At 38.1% G+C, this 18,533-nt stretch overlaps 1 protein-coding gene across 1 annotated transcript in view; it reads left to right on the top strand.

The window, feature by feature from the left end:
• thsd7ba (thrombospondin, type I, domain containing 7Ba) overlaps positions 1-2,144 on the top strand; it is a 198,125-nt gene extending 195,981 nt beyond the window's left edge. Inside the window, exon 28 of the mRNA XM_071207105.1 lies at positions 59-2,144. Within this exon, the coding sequence (XP_071063206.1) occupies positions 59-140 (82 nt within the window). The 3' untranslated portion in view covers positions 141-2,144. The remainder of the gene's footprint in view (positions 1-58) is intronic.
• The last annotated feature ends 16,389 nt before the right edge of the window (positions 2,145-18,533 follow it).

The following is an 18,533-nucleotide window of genomic DNA, read 5'->3' as shown; positions in this document are numbered from 1 at the left end:
CGTGTTCTGCTAAGTCAGATACGCTGTCAACTTTTCTTTCTTTTTCTATCTGTTTCAGTAATCCATCCAAAAGCAGTAAGGCGTCTCTCCCGCCGCAGAAACCCCTGACCCTGGCCTACGATGGCGACTTGGATATGTAACTGTTATACCCACAGGGACGTGCTCCACCTCGCACACTCCTGACTGCGTTCAGATTGGAAGCTAGCACGTCCATCACATACTTCTGATTGTCTGATTGTTGGCCGCTTTGAGCCGGGGGGGGGACATTTGCTGTACTGGAAAAAAAGCAGCGGACAGAACGAACTTGATTTGCTGCTGAAGGGCCATGTGGCCCAGAACTTTGGCTCCAACCAACCGTACCCCCGGAGGGAAGAGGCGAACATGGGGAAAAGGAGACAAAAGGTCTCAAGACATACACAATGAATGGACCTCTAGTTTATTTTTTCTAACTCCTTGCAATGTGAACATAAAGTGGTTGCAACCCACAAGTCACCAGGCCCATTACTGAGTGGATCCACAGATGTTGATTTTCAGGGTTTTTGTTTTGGCAAGAATCAAAGGGACCACCTGATGGGTTGTCTCGTCTATGTGTCAAGAGGGAGACAAAACATCTCGAGTGAGCAGTCATGACATTCAAAGACGGTAAAACAGAACGTTTGACATTTGGCTTTGTTTCATCAGTGCCCGATCTTTGTAAAAGGAAATGTCACACACCTTTTAGGTAAACAAACAGCCTTTTTTGAATTCCTGAGAATAAACACGATTTTCTATGCACTACATTAGTGCTGATTCACCTCTGTTTGTTTTTTTCCTTTCAAATGACTTTTCTAGTGTTTTAATTGTAATGCAAGTTGTTGCTGTCAGATTGTGATGCCAGATGTTGTGTAAATGTGGAAACCAAATGCAGGCTTGCCTTGAGTTTAACAAAAAACAACGATGCAGTACGTTTTCCTTCCCTGATTCTCATTGAACTCAACTTCTAAATTGTGGAATTAAGCCCTAAAAGATGTCAGACTGCTTTGATAAAAACGATTTAAAGAACACACACAAACCTTTAATGTATTTTCTCAGATACCAGCATATCACATCATACCTCATACACACCTTTTCATCAAACAAAACAAAAGTAACAGAGAGGAGGAATTATCCACTGGATCACACACAGTGTATTTTAGAGCAACTATGTTTGAATTCTTCCAAAGGGATGTCATACTTCATTTTCTTTGTACACCATTCATTCCCTACCATCACACCTAAAGGGAAAGTCAGAGAGCAATGCGGGAAGCTAGTTTTTAAGAGCGTTGTGTTCTTTTCTTCCTGTTATTATTTTTCATGTTTTGCATCACATCCTAATACCCTGAAAGACAGCAAATGCCAAAAGAAATATGAGCACATATTTACTAAATAGGTTACCTCTTTTTTTGTATTTGTTCAGATCATAAAAGCACAAAAGTAATCACAGTACCAGTCATTCCCAAATTCTGGATTATTTAGTATCATAAATGCATGGGTCCTTCAGTGCATTATTACGTCCAGCCAGTGGAAAACGAGGTTCCTAATATTTGGTGTTCTTCTCACTGACCAGAGTTTACGCTGTTTCTCTTCCTGCCTCCACAAAATGAAGATTTGGTCTTGTGTTATCTGACCTCCTTCTGAATGTATTTTACCAGTGACTATAATCTTAACGGCTGTTCAAATATAGTTGTTACAATTATATTTACACAGCTGATTGTATGTAAGCATGCTTGATCCATTTTTGACAGAAAGTGCTCCGAGATGCCTTTGCGAATATTCCTTTTTACAAGTTGCCAAACATTTTACAGTAGTTTTCTTTAATGCGTTGTTTCTAACATTTGGTCAACAGCGAGACATTGTGAAGAATATGTGCAATCCAATTGTGAGACATCTAACATTTCTAGACAACATGATCACCTAATAAGCACGTTATCTGGTGACATCTCCATTATAAAACAGCCAACTTCTGACCTGATTCTATTGGGTTGTATCCAGGAAAAACTAAAAGTATGTTCACTCATTGTTTACAGTGCCATGCTATTTGTGTTACTATTGTGTGTACATGGAGAGCTGGACAAAAATGCTAAATAAATTGTGGAACCATGTGGAAATAAAACCCTGCAGACTTTCCTCTTGGTCGCACATTCCCGTGTTCAAACTGAGTGAAATGTGGGCGAGATGCTCCAGTCCTGCTGTGATCTTCATCGGCTCCTTGACTCTCAAATCTTAATAAATTGTAATTACTGATACCGGCTCCGAGGCAGAGCCCAGAATATGTAAGAAGCTGATAAGATTCATCTTGCCCTCCAGTCAGATTCCCGCTCTGATAGTCCCAGGATGCTCGCAGATTGTGAGGGAAATCTTTGGTCTCACCAAATCCATTTATTTAAGACTGTCACTTTTGTTTAAGCGAGGGTTGAATCCAAACGCTTGTGTCACGGCCATCTGATCGCTGGGCTGATCTTGTCATGTCCAATTCATCTCATGTTATTGGCTCTTGAGACTTATGTGCAGGTTTCTGTGAACAACGTGAACAGTTTGACAATAGCGGCGGCGTCTGGTTTTAATCACAATGCATTTATTTCCTCGAGCTGTATCATTTTAATAAAATGCAGGATGCTGTAGTTTATAGATGGAACCTAATGAATATTTAGCAGGAACAATGCATAACGTTTTCAAATGATGAAAGCTTATTTACATTCATTACTGAGTTATTATAGGCAGGAATTATATGTTTGTATTCACCACAGCGGATGATGCAATTCTTACAGTTTTATCTTCCCAAACTGAATATTTTACTGTTTTTTCCAGAAAAAGAAAACACATCCTGAACATGATTTTTTGGACTTTATGGAATTTTCTTTTATTGAACATCATTTTTTTATCAAAGTATAAACCTGGCAACACAAGTCATCAGCCTGAAATGAACCAGGAATCACAGTCTCATACTGGAACTGCATGCAGACCTGATATCTGTATCTGGATCATACTAATATCAAGGGTCACAGAAAAGTATCAAGAAGAGGTGTAAATGCCTGGGCGTGCCCCAGTAGAAAATTGGCACAGATATTCCTGTTTCCTTCAGGTTGAATTGTAATAACTTGAAAATGTTAACTTGTCTTGTAGTGCACTGCTTCCCAACCTGGGTTAGGGTTACCTGGGACTGCTTGAAGCTTCACAGGTCCGCAAGGTCCTGATTTAGGGGTTACAGGACTTTTTAGGTAATACACTGTACTGTCGAGCTAAATCTTAACATTTTATTCATTTCTGTAAAGGAACATTTTAGGAAATGTGTATTATCATTATTATATTTTTTGGGATAATTGTTTAAACTTACAGGATAAGGTCTTGGTGTGGCCAATAACAGGAGTTATTATATTCCGAGCCTTATCTCTCTGCTGAACAGCTCTAAAAAGTTTGCAGATAAAACTACAAAAGACTTTATAGAAAGCTGACCAAGCACCGTGGGAGAAGAAAACACTTACTTTGAAAAATAAAGATTAAATATGTATGATTGTTGACAAAAAATACATAATACAAACAATTATTTATATAATTCCCCGGCAAAAAAGTTCCTAAAACAATAACTCAATATTCCCCAGAAAATATTTGAAATAGTTGTTTATCTGGTGATTTGGGTTGGTTATACATTATTCTGAACTGTTATTATTTATTAAATATAGTTTGAAATATCCCTATTTATTTAGTTAAGCGTGAGAAACTGTAGAGAGCCACTGTGGATAAAATTAATATAATACTTCATGTATTACTTTATGACCATATTCCTACACAGCTAATGATGTTCCCCTCAGCCTCAGCTGTACATTGTGTTCAGTGCTAATTAGCAAATACATGCTAACATTCTAAACCGCAATGGTTAACATGGCAATCATTATGCTTGGTAAACATCAGAATATTAGCATTTTTATCACGGGTATGCAAACTCATGCTCAAAGCACCGCTGTGTGTAAGTACACCCTCACGGAGATGTGACTGTAGACGCTCATTAAATATGACCTTTGTGTTTAGCATTATATAATGTATGTGTGTCTCCATGTTTGTGTGTGTGAGAGAGAGAAGCAGCTGTTTACTTTGATATCCAAATTAGTATCCAGTACTGAATCAGACAGAGTTTGTCAGACTGAGTTTCTGCTTTATCAGATACAAGAGGGAGTTCAATCCAAAGATGTGAAGCTCAGTATAAAAATAATTTTTTCCGCCTAAAGACTTCTAATCATCTCGATTTCAGGTACATCGGTCCTTATTATACGAAGACCAGCACCTTGGTGAGAGTGCGGAGGTGGCACATGGAAAACAATGAAGTCTTATAGATACGATGGTGCAAGCTGGTGTAATTAAAGAGGGGACTTTGAAGTTCAGCCTGGCTTCAACTCTGAGCCAATGAAGGCACGACACAGTGATGCAGCAAGTGTCGCATGCTCTAGCAACACTATTTTATATAAGCTTAGGCATAGGTGGCGTGTGCAAACATATTTAAAACTATCATACCTGTTTTAATCACTGCAGAAGACGTAATGATGTATTATAACAGTGATTATATGCAGCTACTGACATACAATAACGCACAGCACAGGAGCTACAGGGTACTGTGTATAGCAGGTGCTAATGCATTTTTATGCAACACAAAGCAATAATAATGCTATATAAAAGCTTATTAGCAGATAGCTTGCACATCTTCCGGCGCAGATTGAAAATGCATCTCTTTCGACTCCACTTCGAGCGATAGAATTACTAACAAAGCACTGCTAACAAAGCACTTATATAAAGGACTGGCTTATCTAAAGCCAGTTGAGTAGCACTTGAAATGTTTGGCTCTATGAAACCTGATGTACTTATATGATTCTGTTTTCTTCAAGGTTGTATCTTCCTGGTCGAACACAGCTAAATGCAATGTAATGTAATGTATTAGGCTACAGACAATTAAACACAACAAGCCAAAAAAATGAAATGCATAAACAAATTGTAAGCTTCCCTCTGCAAAGTCTGACAGAATTTAAAACAGTTAACACTCTGATAGTGATAAGTTCTTAATAGTTATCTCATCATTGACTGAATTATCTAGCTTCATTACCTGTCTCCCCTGATCAAAAGGTTTATTCCAAGACTAACATTGAAGTAACTGTTCAAGGAAATCAAGGAGAAATGGACAGCCAAGAGACAAGAGAGGTATTAACGTTTTCATCTTTCCTTGAAAAATAAGCATTAAGTCAGTTTATCTTTGTTTCTTATAGTGATCTTTTGGAACATAATAAAATATCATGCTTCACAATTCTGCTGACATTTTCAGAATCAGTATCAGAAATGAATCAGAATCAGAAACGGGTTTATTGCCAGGTAGGTTCACACGTACGAGGAATTCGACTTGATGTCATGGTGCATATAAAAATGTAAAGGGGACCTATCATGCAAAATGCACTTTTTGATGTCTTTTATACATAAATATGTATCCCGGTGTGTCAGGGAACTCACGCAGCGTCAACAAATAAAACCCTTTCTCTTTTCCTCCGTACCCAAATCTTCAACCCAGTCTCACGGTATTTCGTGTTATAGTCACGACATTTAATCTATTGATTCGTGTTCACCAACACGGTTTTCCCCTTTTTTCGTGTCACACAGAACGATTTTAAAAGCAATGTATTTCCATTGGTAGTATGCTTGCACCACGTCTTTTTGTCCAATCGGGTCTTGGAAGACTGGAAGATGTGTGGTTCATAAAAACATGTTCTTACTCAATATCAAGCCACGATTATTGTTTTTTATTTTAAATCGTATAATGTCGGACTTTTTTTGCCGTCCGTGAGGAAAATAAATGGGGCTCAGAATACTGAAATATGTATTTCTTAAATATTTTTTCCATCTAATTTGTTATTCTTTTCTAAATAACAATAGCACACAATTATCCTTGTTTTTATTTACTTGTTTAATTCTATAATATCGGGCTTTTTTGCCGTCCGTCAGGATCTGAATTTCAAAATAAAGTCACAGGAAACAGACGTAAGCGATACACAACCACTGAACTGATTACCCCAGATCCTCAGCTATGGTTAAAGCTCGGTGATTGGATGTTTTAGCCGCAATGTACGTTGGAATATGGTGTTAATGCAATATGATATAACTATCAACAGAATTGCATTACCAGGCAACAGCTTGGGGTGAAAACAGTATTTCCGGTCTCAAAGTTTGCATAGTAATCTGCAGTAGGCCTACACATCAACTAAAAACATCAGTTTATCCTTGTTAATTACACAACATTGATTGGTGGAGGGGAGTGGGGCTGGACCCGTTCGAGTCCAGTTTTGGATAGTCTGCCGTGGTTTCTTTCCATTTCATAGAGCTGATTGACGCTCTGCGTAACCTTGGCACACTGCCACTCCAACATCCAATCACAGAGCTTGAAGATTAATCACAGGGTTTGTCAAGCAAAGGGACATAGTCCCAAACAATAGCTAAGGATTATGGGTAGTGTAGTGTCTTCGGCCATCCTAAACTCCCAAAAAATGATTTGTTTCTCCGAATCGAAGGGGGAAAACACAAAAATATTGTACACAATTTAAACCAATCAATCAATGCGCTACAGCCCATAATACTTCCAACTTGTATACTTAAAAAAACAACAGAAACGAGGACACTAATAAGTGATTCACACAGCTGGGACTGGAGCGCTTGTGGATGTTTGGGGATTATAAAGTTGGCCAACTGTTACTGTCAGTAGAAACTAATAATAAAAAATCTAAGTTTTATTGGCTTATTTTAACAATGTGATCGCATGATGCCCTTCGATATTATTGCAGATCTGCTGTAAGCTAGCTGTCTCATGTAGCAAACCTAGTCATTTCAAATATACTCACAAAACACTTACAATTATGAAAGAGACTAACTTCAAAATGCCCGAAAGTCAACAAGGTGTGTTGGCCTCTGTACAACGCTGCATTAAAATGTACATAGCCTACTATTATAATTTTACAGTAAATTGTGTTTACTTCTGTTGCAGCTGTCCCTGATAACGTCTTTGTGGTATCTCATATTGTTAAACTATAATCCAAATAAAAACTCTCTCAACCACACAGTGTTAACAACATCACCCAAGTGATAAAGTTATTTACACAGAGGCATCAAAAGAGTGACCTTATCTGCCTTATTAATGCTTTCTTATACCACAACCAGTGGCGAGCCGTCAGGGCCCTCTAGGCCCTCTGAGGGCCTAAGATATTCTAAAAAATAATATCTGAAAACATTAAAAAAAAAAAATTAAATATAATTTTTTATATTTTTTTGTTGTTACATTTTTCATTAGTTTTACCAAAATAACTTGATTTAATTGTATTTAAAATAATATTTCCAAAGAAATAAATCCTTCGAAAATGCCTGTTCAGTTTCTGTTGGAATGTGAAGGGTTAAATGACGTCTCTGCGAGTTATGTGAAGACGGGAGGGTTTGTTGGACCCTCTCTACATTCACAGAGGGCCCGCTATAGTAACTCAACGAGAGAGTAATGTCAAATGACAGTACAATTGAATAATCATATCTTCCCTCTAAATGGTGGGCTTTATTTTCGCGGACTTTATGACAAGTTCCGCCCGCTGTGAAGTCTATGGGCCCTTCTCACTTCTCTTATTTTTAATTTCCTCGCTCCTCGGTCTCGGTCTCACCGGACAACCCAGTCTCACGGCATTTCGTCTTCATCAACACGATTTTTAATCTATTGATTGGTGTTCACCATCACGATTTGCCCCTTTTTTTCGTGTTGCACAGCAAGATTTTAAAAGTAATATATTTCTACTGGTAACGTGTTTCGTGCCTGCAGGCTGCAGCACGTATTTTTCTCCGGTCGGGTCGTGGAAGACCGGAAGCTGTGTGGTTCATAAAAACATGTTCTTACTCAATATCAAGCCACAATCATTGCTTTTATTTTAAATCGTATAATTTCGGACTTTTGTTGCCGTCTGTGATGAAAATAAATGGGGCTCAGAGCCTCAGGATACTGAAATCTGTATTTTTAAATATGTTTTTCCTTCTAATTTGTTATTCTTCTCAAAATAACACACTGTTATTTACTCACCAATAACACACAATTATCCTTGCTTTTATTTATTGGTTTAATTCCATAATCTTGGGCTTTTTTGGTGTCCGTCAGGAACTGAATTTCAAAATAAAAATAACCGGAAACAGACGTAGGCCTATAAGGGACATTTCGAGCATCATTGCGATTGTCAACATTTCTGAGTTTAGGATGGCCGAAAGACACTACACTACCCATAATCCCCAGCTATCGTTTAGGACTACAGTTCCCGTAAGGTTACGCAGAGCGTCAAACAGCTGTGTGAAATGGAACGAAACCACGCCAGACTATCCAAAACTGGAATCGAACACCCCTCCAGAACTACACATGCTGGCTATTGTGTGTCGCAAAATGTTCTATGGGCAACACACATCGAAGAGGAAAAATACAAAAGCATTGCACACAATTTAAACCAATCAATGTTGTGTAATTAACAAGGATAATCTGGTGTTTTTTAGTCGATGAGTAGTGCAGATATCACTGTAAAATCAATCGACAGTAAGAGGAATACTTACTTCCGGGTGTACAATTCTCCGTTATCCAATGGGAATGGACGCTCACATTGCCTTTAAGGGCAGCCGACATAAACGAATGCCGTGCTTCCATGAGCGTCAAATCCCGACGCAGATGGGAATACATTGCAATCAGTTGAAAGCTATTTGCGTCCCTTTATGACGCTGAAGGAGCCTAGGAGCGTCACAATTGGACGCCACGGACACTGACCAAACGTCGCTATTGGACGCTTAGGGAGTGAGAGTGTGTTGCTATGGGAGGTCTCTACTGAACGTTTTCGTTTTTCCCACAATTAGAAGTTGCCATTATTAAACACATTGGTGTTATCAAATGTAAAACATATAATTAATAAATGGGTGAAAATCACTTGTGTCCATAATGCACAGCATTATATTAATGCCGTATACCCACATGACAGCTCATTGCTACTTTGTAATTCTACTCCACTACAATTCAGAGGTTAACCTGGTATTTTTACTCCACTGCATTTATTTGAGTTACTTTGCAGATTCTGATTAATTATGTGAAACATAAACAACCCTTAAATCAGACTTTAGTTACACCTGAGTAAAATTCAAGTAAGGTGATTGTCAAGTGCCAACAATCAGGAGAGATATTTGATAGTTGGTGCTTGAGAAGACTAAACATGTATCTGCAATTGACATGAATGGAAACAATTAATAAAGTATATTCATTACTCGTTATTCTCTACTAATAGTTAATTAAAGACTGTATATTATGGCTATTTTGCACATCCCTTTCAAGATTTTCAAAGGTTTATTGACATATCATACACAACTACGGTGTAGTTATGCAATGAATGAAAAACTTGGGTCACAGGTTCCTCAACAGTGCATTACAAGACATCTATCAATATGTGTGTACCTCCACCATTAAACTGTCATATTCTGCACATTTCTTATTCTATCTACATACATAAGAGTATAATTAATGTGTATAATATCAGTTAAAATAAGTGCTTCAACATAGTTAACATTGCAGGAAAGCAATATATTAGACGTTAATTACTTTGTCAGGCTTAATATTTAATATTTAATGTTTAAATAAAGGTTAATCCGTTTTTCTGTTTTGCACCTCCTCCTATTAATATCTGTGTACATCCTGCACTAAACTGTTTTATTGTAGAGATCACTTATAGTATCTTCTTGATTTTTTATATTCTATATTTCTATATTTATACTTTCCCCTTATGAAAGTATGTACTCTTAATATGTTTTTAATCAAATATAACACATAAAAACAATAATTCAATAACATGCTTTAACCACTAGGAGGTGCACACAAGGTGCACACAGCCATAATAACTTTGTATTATTAGTGTGTATAGTTTTATGCATGCTTTCACATCATTTTACAGCATATTGCTATACTATTTCAGACTCAGTATTTACATTCTTACATTCAAAGAAAATCAGTAATATCTTTGAAAACTACAGTCCTTTTCTATCAGCTGTGCACCGTTATGGTGTAAATATAACCTATCTATGAATTAGATCAAATGTAAAAGTCAGCCGAATTAGTGTTGATACTGCAAGGAGACGTATTGTGTGAAGAGAAATTGAAGATGTTGTTTAATTGTTGATATATTTATGATCCACGTCAAGTATTCAGTTTCGGCGCCATTTCTTCCAGTTTTTCCAAAGGTCTTCTCATCAGGGCTCTCTAAATAAAGAACTACGGCAGATCTGTAATATGTAATGCAGCCGAACCGTGTATTACAATGCCGTTATGTGATGTGTTACTTTCAAAGAGAAAAGCAAGAGCACTCGGAATTAAGTATTATTTTATTCTTTTAAAATGTTTTCCGGATTTCATATAATATAAACACCAAATCCCAGCATGCATTGCGGCTAACATAATCCAATCAGCGAGCTTAAAACCATAGCTGAGGATCTTGGGTAATCGCTCGAAATGCCTACGTCTGTTTCCGGTTATATTTATTTTGAAATTCAGTTCCTGACGGATGCCAAAAAAGCCCGAGATTATGGAATTAAACCAATAAATAAAAGCAAGGATAATTGTGTGTTATTGGTGAGTAAATAACAGTGTGTTATTTTGAAAAGAACAACAAATTAGAAGGAAAAACAGATTTAAAAAATACAGATTTCAGTATCCTGAGGCTCTGAGCCCCATTTATTTTCCTCACAGACGACAACAAAAGTCCGAAATTATACGATTTAAAATAAAAGCAATAACTGTGGCTTGATATTGAGTAAGAACATGTTTTTATGAACCACACAGCTTCCGGTCTTCCACGACCCGAACGGAGAAAAAGACGTGATGCAGCCTGCAGGCACGAAACACATTACCAGTAGAAATACATTGTTTTTAAAATCGTGCTGTGCAACACGAAAAAAAGGGGCAAATCGTGTTGGTGAACACGAATCAATAGATTAAAAACAACCTGATCTCACCAGAATGCGTGACTCCACCACGACTCCTTAACACCACAATGCGTGGTGGAGTCACGAACTTTGTTACATTTGCGTGTCGGCACCACGCAAACAACCCCAATGTAAAGTGAATGAGGCTCCTTTGTCGTGGTGCACACACGCATTTCTACAACGGCCCGCAGTAAGCTTTTATTCTATACAACGTTTTTAAAATCTTCTATAAGCTTGTAGTAACTCACGGGAGGCTTCTTTTATTTTATTTGTATTCATAATAATTTTTATTTTTCGTCAGAATGTAAAAATTACATTAGTTACGAATTTGTGTTCTCAAAAAACAGTGCATTGTGTGTAATGCAACTGTGATTTTTATTAAATTAGTTAGTTTTTAAGGAAGGCCAGAGCTTCAGCTGTGTCAAATAGATTGTTAACGTTATTTAAAAGATAATGATCATGTCCTCTGTATTGTATTACGAGTGTCCATTCCCATTGGATAACGGAGAATTTTACACCCGGAAGTAAGTAGCCTATTCTCCTTACTGTCGATTGATTTTACAGTGATATCTGCACTACTCATCGACTAAAAAACACCAGATTATCCTTGTTAATTACACAACATTGATTGGTTTGAATTGTGTGCAATGCTTTTGTATTTTCCCCCTTCGATTCGGAGAAACAAATATTTTTTCGGAGTTTTAGGATGGCCGAAGACACTACACTACCCAGAATCCTCAGCTATCGTTTGGGACTACACCATGTGCTTAGCTTGACAAACCCCTTGATCAGTCCTCAACCTCTGTGATTGGATGCACAACGTTTACACAGAGCGTCCAAAAGGACTTTGAAATGGAATGAAACCCATCGACGGCACACTATTCAAAACAGGAATCGAACGTGTCCTACCCCCTCCCCCCCCCTTAGGTCACAGGCTCCTCCAACAGTGCTCCGCAATAAAACAGATAGCCTACACAGAAAAAATAGTGAAATAGTGCAATAAGAGTCTATATAGGCTACAAGTGATTGGAATATGATATATTAGATAAATAATTTCTAAGTAGCAGCCAGATGAATGTTATTTCTAAATTCAGGTGTTTAATAGTCTTCTGGCCTGTGGGATGAAGCTGTCTCTGTGTCTGGTGGTTTTAGTCCGAATGCTGTGGTACCGCCTGCCAGACTGCAGCAGACAGAACCGTTTGTGGCTGGGGGTGGTGGTGGTCTTTTATAATCCTGAGGGCTTTCTTTAAGGTTAACCTGGTATTTTTACTCCACTACATTTATTTTAGTTACAGATTTGGATTAATGATGTGAAATATAAACAACCCTTAAATCAGACTTTAGTTACACCTGAATGAAATTCAGTGAAGGTGATTGACAAGTGCCAACAATCAGGCGAGATATTTGATAGTTGGTGCTTGAGAAGACTAAATATTTATCTGCAGATCCGTTTAAAGCATATTCATTACTCGTTATTCTCTAATAGTTCATTAAAGACTGTATATAATTGCTATTTTGCACATCCCTTTCAAGATTTCAAGATTTTCTAAGGTTTATTGACATATCATATACACAACAGTGTAGTTATGCAATGAATGACAAACTTGGGTCACAGGTTCATCAACAGTGCATTACAAGACATCTATCAATGTGTGTACCTCCACCATTACACTGTCGTATTCTGCACATTTCTTTAAATAAAGCCTTATTAGTTAGCACATCCTCCTATCAGGCACTAAACTGTTTTACTCTAGATATCATTTGAGTATCTTCTTGATATTTTCTATTCTATATTTATATAATTGACCTTCTACTTTCCCACTATTTTGTATGTACTCTTAATATTTGAATGTTTTCATAAAATATAACACATTCAAAAGTGCGTTACAAAAATGAAAGACATTAAGAAAAAGGCATTTTAAACAGTCATTAAAAAGCAACACAATCTTCCTGCATTGCAATTACTCTAAACGTGTAATAACGTGCTTTAACCAGTAGGTGGTTTGGGTTAAAAGCATAGGTTAAAAGGCTGTCAAGTTTACATTGTTAACAAAATAAAATATACTGCTGTTTCCGGTTTAGTTTACGACGAATATTATTTTGTTATTGTTTTGATATTTGTAACAAAAGCGATGGAAAAAACCCATAGCAACCAAAAAAAGATGGTCTTAACATGACCCAGTCGTCTAGTAGTTAATAAAAAACAATAATATCAAAACAAAATATTACTACTAACTTTATTGTGAAATTAAAACAGAACGGTAAAAGAATAGTTTCCGGTCTATTCTGATGCCCGATCTCTGTAGATAAATAAAGAACTAAGACAGATGTGTAATATTTAATGCAGCCAAACCATTTATTACAATGCATTCATGTGATGACTATCAAAGAGTAAAGCAAGCACTGCTGAATAAAGTATGATTTTCTCTTTTACGAAACGTTTTTTTTCATATGGAATGCAGTTGGAGGTCAACCAATCAAAGAGCTTGAGGGCTGATCACGGGGTTCATGGTGTAGTCCCAAACGATAGCTGAGGATTCTGGGTAGTGTAGTGTCTTCTGCCGTCCAAAAACTCCGAAAAAATATTTGTTTCTCCGAATCGAAGGGGGAAAATACAAAAGCATTGCACACAATTCAAACCAATCAATGTTGTGTAATTAACAAGGACAATTTGGTGTTTTTTAGTCGATGAGTAGTGCAGATATCACTGTAAAATCAATCGACAGTAAGGAGAATAGGCTACTTACTTCCGGGTGTAAAATTCTCCGTTATCCAATGGGAATGGACGCTCGTAATACAAGACATGATCATTATCTTTTAAATAACGTTAACTAAAGGGAACAATCTATTTGACACAGCTGAAGCTCTGGCCTTCCTTAAAAACAAACTAATTTAATAAAATTAACAGTTGCCTTACACACAATGCACTGTTTTTTGAGAACACAAATTCGTAACTAATGTAATTTTTACATTCTGACGAAAAATTTAAATAATTATGAATACAAATAAAATAAAAGAAGCCTCCCGTGAGTTACTACACGCTATAAAGTAGATTTAAAAAACGTTGTATAGAATAAAAGCTCACTGCGGGCCGTTGTAGAAATGCGTGTGTGCACCACGACAAAGGAGCCTCATTCACTTTACATTGGGGTTGTTTGCGTGGTGCCGACACGCAAATGTAACAAAGTTCGTGACTCCACCACGCATTGTGGTGTTAAGGAGTCGTGGTGGAGTCACGCATTCTGGTGAGATCAGGTTGATTAAAAATCGTGTTGGTGAACACGAAATGCCGTGAGACTGGGTTGCACCGGAAGTTGATTTGTTTGTGCCATCTTGAGTAGCGTCCCAATGGCCTTATTTTTGCAGGAGGACCGATGAGCGAGGAGCGAGGAGCGATAATGGAGGAGCTATAACCGAGGAACCACCAGACCATGGCTGCTTCTCAGGTTGACTATTTTCATTTCCTCGCTCCTCGGTCTCACCGGAAGTTGATTTGCCTGCGCCATCTTGAGTACCGTCCCATGGCTCTTATTTCTGCCGGAGGACCGAGGATCGAGGAGCGAGGAGCGATCATGGAGGAGCGATAACCGAGGAACCACCAGACCATCCTCCGATGAAATCCTCAGATACTCACCCGCCCCCTTACTGTGTATCGCTCACTGATTGGACGAGGCAGTGCATGCTCTGATGCTTCTTGACATGAGAGCAATACCCCAGCGGAGTGAAGAAAATACATGAACCTCACGGGACGGGAATTGTATTCCTATTGTGCACTCTAATCAATATTAATCAAACTATTGTTCGTTTAAATACATTTTAAGAATGGCGTTTATCTTTTTTGAGAATGACTTCTTATTTTATTTCATGTATTTGGATCTACAACAGATGATACTAATGTTTATGTCAGTAAATGTGCACTAACAGAGGCGGGGGTGTTTGTGGAAATAACGGGTACAGAGCTGGCTGCTGCCAGACGAACAGCTGTGCAGCGTCATCACAAACGGACGTCGCTTCACGTGACGCTCCGGAGGAAAGGACGTCCCATTGCTCTTAAAACTCATTTCCCTGCTTCTCGTGGTTTCCTTGCGTCTCTCCATGCTTCCCTGGTGGGAGGGACTAAACGCAGGGAAACGACGCAAGTGAGGGAAGCAAGGATTTAATTTAATCGACCTGAGAAGCAGCCCATCCTTCGATTACATCCTCAGATACTCGCCCCGCCCCCTTACTGTGTATCGCTCACTGATTGGACGATGCAGTGCATGCACTGATCTGATGCTTCTTGACATGAGAGCAGTTTCCCAGCGGAGTGAAGAAAACACATGAGTCACTCCTCAGTTTATACCGTGTTTTGTTTCAATTCATGTATCATTTAGTTACAAATATGTGATATATCTGAACAACAAAGTGGTCAAAAATAATTGTATTCATTTTTTGGAAACATTTTCATGATCGCTTTTTTCGTTTTACATTTCCATTTATTGTCATTTCCATTCAGTCAGTCATCATTAAGTGCTATTAAAATGTTAATGTGCTACATAGCCACACACACAAACAAAGTGCAATCCAATTAATGTTAATCTAACTTGGTTTTGATAGATAATATATCTCTTTTTCTTCTCTGAATTATTTTATATTGTGTAATCAATATTAATCAAACTATTGTTCGTTTATACATTTTAAGAATGGCGTTTATTTTTTTTAGAATGAGTTTATTTGATTTTATTTATTCGGGTCTACAACAGATGATACAAATGTTTGTGTCAGTAAATGTGTACTAACAGAGGCGGGGGTGTGTGTGGAAATAACGGGGACAGAGCTGCTGTCAGACGATCAGCTGGGCAGCGTCATCACAAACGGACCGCTTCACGTGACGCCCCGGAGGAAAGGACGTCAGAGGGCCTAGGTATAAAAGTCAGGGTTGCCAACTTTGGGTACCTGGCTGGAGTGAGATTTTGATATCATGGGTTTAATTACACATAAGCGCACAAAATGACTGCTATCGTGTCAGCAGCGAGACCTTAGCATAACAATATATACAAATACACAATATTGGACACAGACTATAAAGGGCACACAGTTTTATTCACTAATGAAAGTCAAACACATGTTTGTTTCCACTGTTTTATTGTGTGCCTGTCGTGATAAGCAATTAATTGACTTATCGTACGATAAATAAAAATGAACTCGATAAATTGCCATTTACATGAGGATGTGACTAGCAGTTTGAAAGGATGTACTTGAATTATTATTATATATTATCATTATGTCAGTGGTCTAAATCAGTGGATCTCAAATGGGGATACGCGGACCCCTAGGGGTACGTTGGAGTACTGCAGGGGGTACATGAGATTTATTTTATGTTAATGAAAAAAACAACATAAGTAATGCATTTAAACAAACTACTAATAGTAACTACTTTATTCAAAGGTTTACAGTTATTCTGGATAATAAAATGGGGGAAATAAACGGGGTGCTCTCTTTTCCTCTCCCTCTCCTGACAGCCCGTCAGTCTCGTGCAGCTCGCTGAACCTGTAATAAGTGACCCGACCGTAAAGAATACATATATGTATAACTAGTATAGCTAGTTCCAGAGTAGATAAACTAGCTAAGTGTGTTGGGTCTACCTGTGTATTTAATTTTGCTCCACTCAACGGTCCGTCACAGCAGCGGAGCTTTGATCATGTAGAGCTGCGTGTTCTCCGTCAGCAGCAGCTAATCTGATATCTGATCTCTCTCTCGCGTCCGGTTATACTTCACTCGCGTTTATGTCCAAATCTAACAGATCTAGCTAGTTCTAGTTAATGATATGACTGCCTGCTTATCAAAGGACCTAAACAATAAGCGTTGCTTGGCAACGGCGTGTGGCCGCAGAGTATAGCGCAGCATTATGCATATATGCATATATGCATATGTACTGTATATGCATATATATGCATATATGCATATACAGTACAGGGTTTCCGTTAGCCGGTAATTACCGGTAAAATTATATCTCTTCGCTGGCCTGGGAGCGCCTTGGGATCCCCCAGTCAGAGCTGGTTGATGTCGCCAGGGAAAAGAAAGTTTGGGGCTCTCTGCTGGAACTGCTACCCCCGCGACCCGACCACGGATAAGCGGGAGAAGATGGATAGATGGTAATTACCGGTTTTTAGCTGGTAAAATTTATAAAAAAACGGTAAATTCAAAACCTGACGGTCAAAATGTCTGGTAATAATTAGGGAGGCTCCGATAGATCGGCCGCCGGTCATTATCGTCGATATTCACTCTTAATAGTTTGATCGGTGCTCTCTATAAAGGCCGATCAGGAGAGCTGGATCTGATCGATATGGACATAAACGCGAGTGAAGTTTAACCGGACGCGAGAGAGAGATCAGATCAGCTGCTGAGTCTGACCGAGACACGCAGCTCTGTATAATCACCTGAAGCCCCGCCCTCTGTTTAGCGAGCTGCAGGAGCTGCTTGAGAAACTGACGGGCTGTCAGGAGAGAGAGGGGAAAAGAGAGGATCCGTTTCTCCCATGTTATTATTCAAAGTTGATGTAAACTTCTGAATAATGTACGTTATCTACTACAAGTAGTTTGTTTGAATGTAATAATTATGTTGTTTGTTGTTTGTGGAATAATTTATTGAAAAATGTATCTGAATTTTTTCGATCTGTTACGATTATAAACTGAAGCAATATAAAAATGAGCCCCGTGAACTGAGTTTTAAACATCAGCATATCCGCTCATAGTCTGGTAAATTACCTGCTTACGGAAACTCTGCTACACAACTCTTATTATTATTATTGAAATATGACCGGTAAGTTTCAAATTTGTCCGGTAAAATAAATTCTGCCCGGACATTTGACCGGCGAGAAAAAATCCTAGCGGAAACCCTGATACAGTATGCAAATCCCATGCTCATAAAATGTTCATATATTTTTTTCTCTTCATTCCCCACTCCCCTAAATAAATAAATATACCAATTTTAGGAAAAGTAAGGAAGTTTTAGCAGTGTGGGTTTTATATGAACAGAGTTACACATATTTCAAAACGCAAAGTGTAATAACTGCAGTTCGCCTCCCTGTCAGAATGACAAAGGTCCTCAGTGAAGCACAAGCCCATATTTCTCACTAAATTGTAAGTACAACTTATTAAAAAGATCAGTTCAATGCAACTAATGTCGTCTTAGTGTTATTGCATGATGTTAAAATTGGTTTGCCATGAATTTAGTGATGGATTGTAAGCATTTGAAATGTAGCATTTAAGTGTTTATCAGTTACAATGTTGTTGTTTTAATAAATCAGACACTGATGGTGCAGCGCTGTACTGTACCTCTTTTTATATAGGCATTTTTTCCTTAACAAATAGTTTTTGCGCTGATCAGGGGGTACTTGGCTGAATTTTTTTTTCAAAGGGGGTACATTATTGAAAAAAGTTTGAGAACCACTGGTCTAAATGGTCATACAACGGTGCCGACAATAATTTCCGGGAAAATGTATCCAACTAAATTAATTATCGTGAGAGGCCTACATGAAC

The sequence above is a fragment of the Pseudochaenichthys georgianus genome, chromosome 21 (assembly GCF_902827115.2).
Source record: "Pseudochaenichthys georgianus chromosome 21, fPseGeo1.2, whole genome shotgun sequence".
NCBI lineage: Eukaryota > Metazoa > Chordata > Actinopteri > Perciformes > Channichthyidae > Pseudochaenichthys > Pseudochaenichthys georgianus.
The sequence above is the reverse complement of the archived record's forward strand: the minus strand, read 5'-3'. Positions and strand labels throughout refer to the sequence as shown.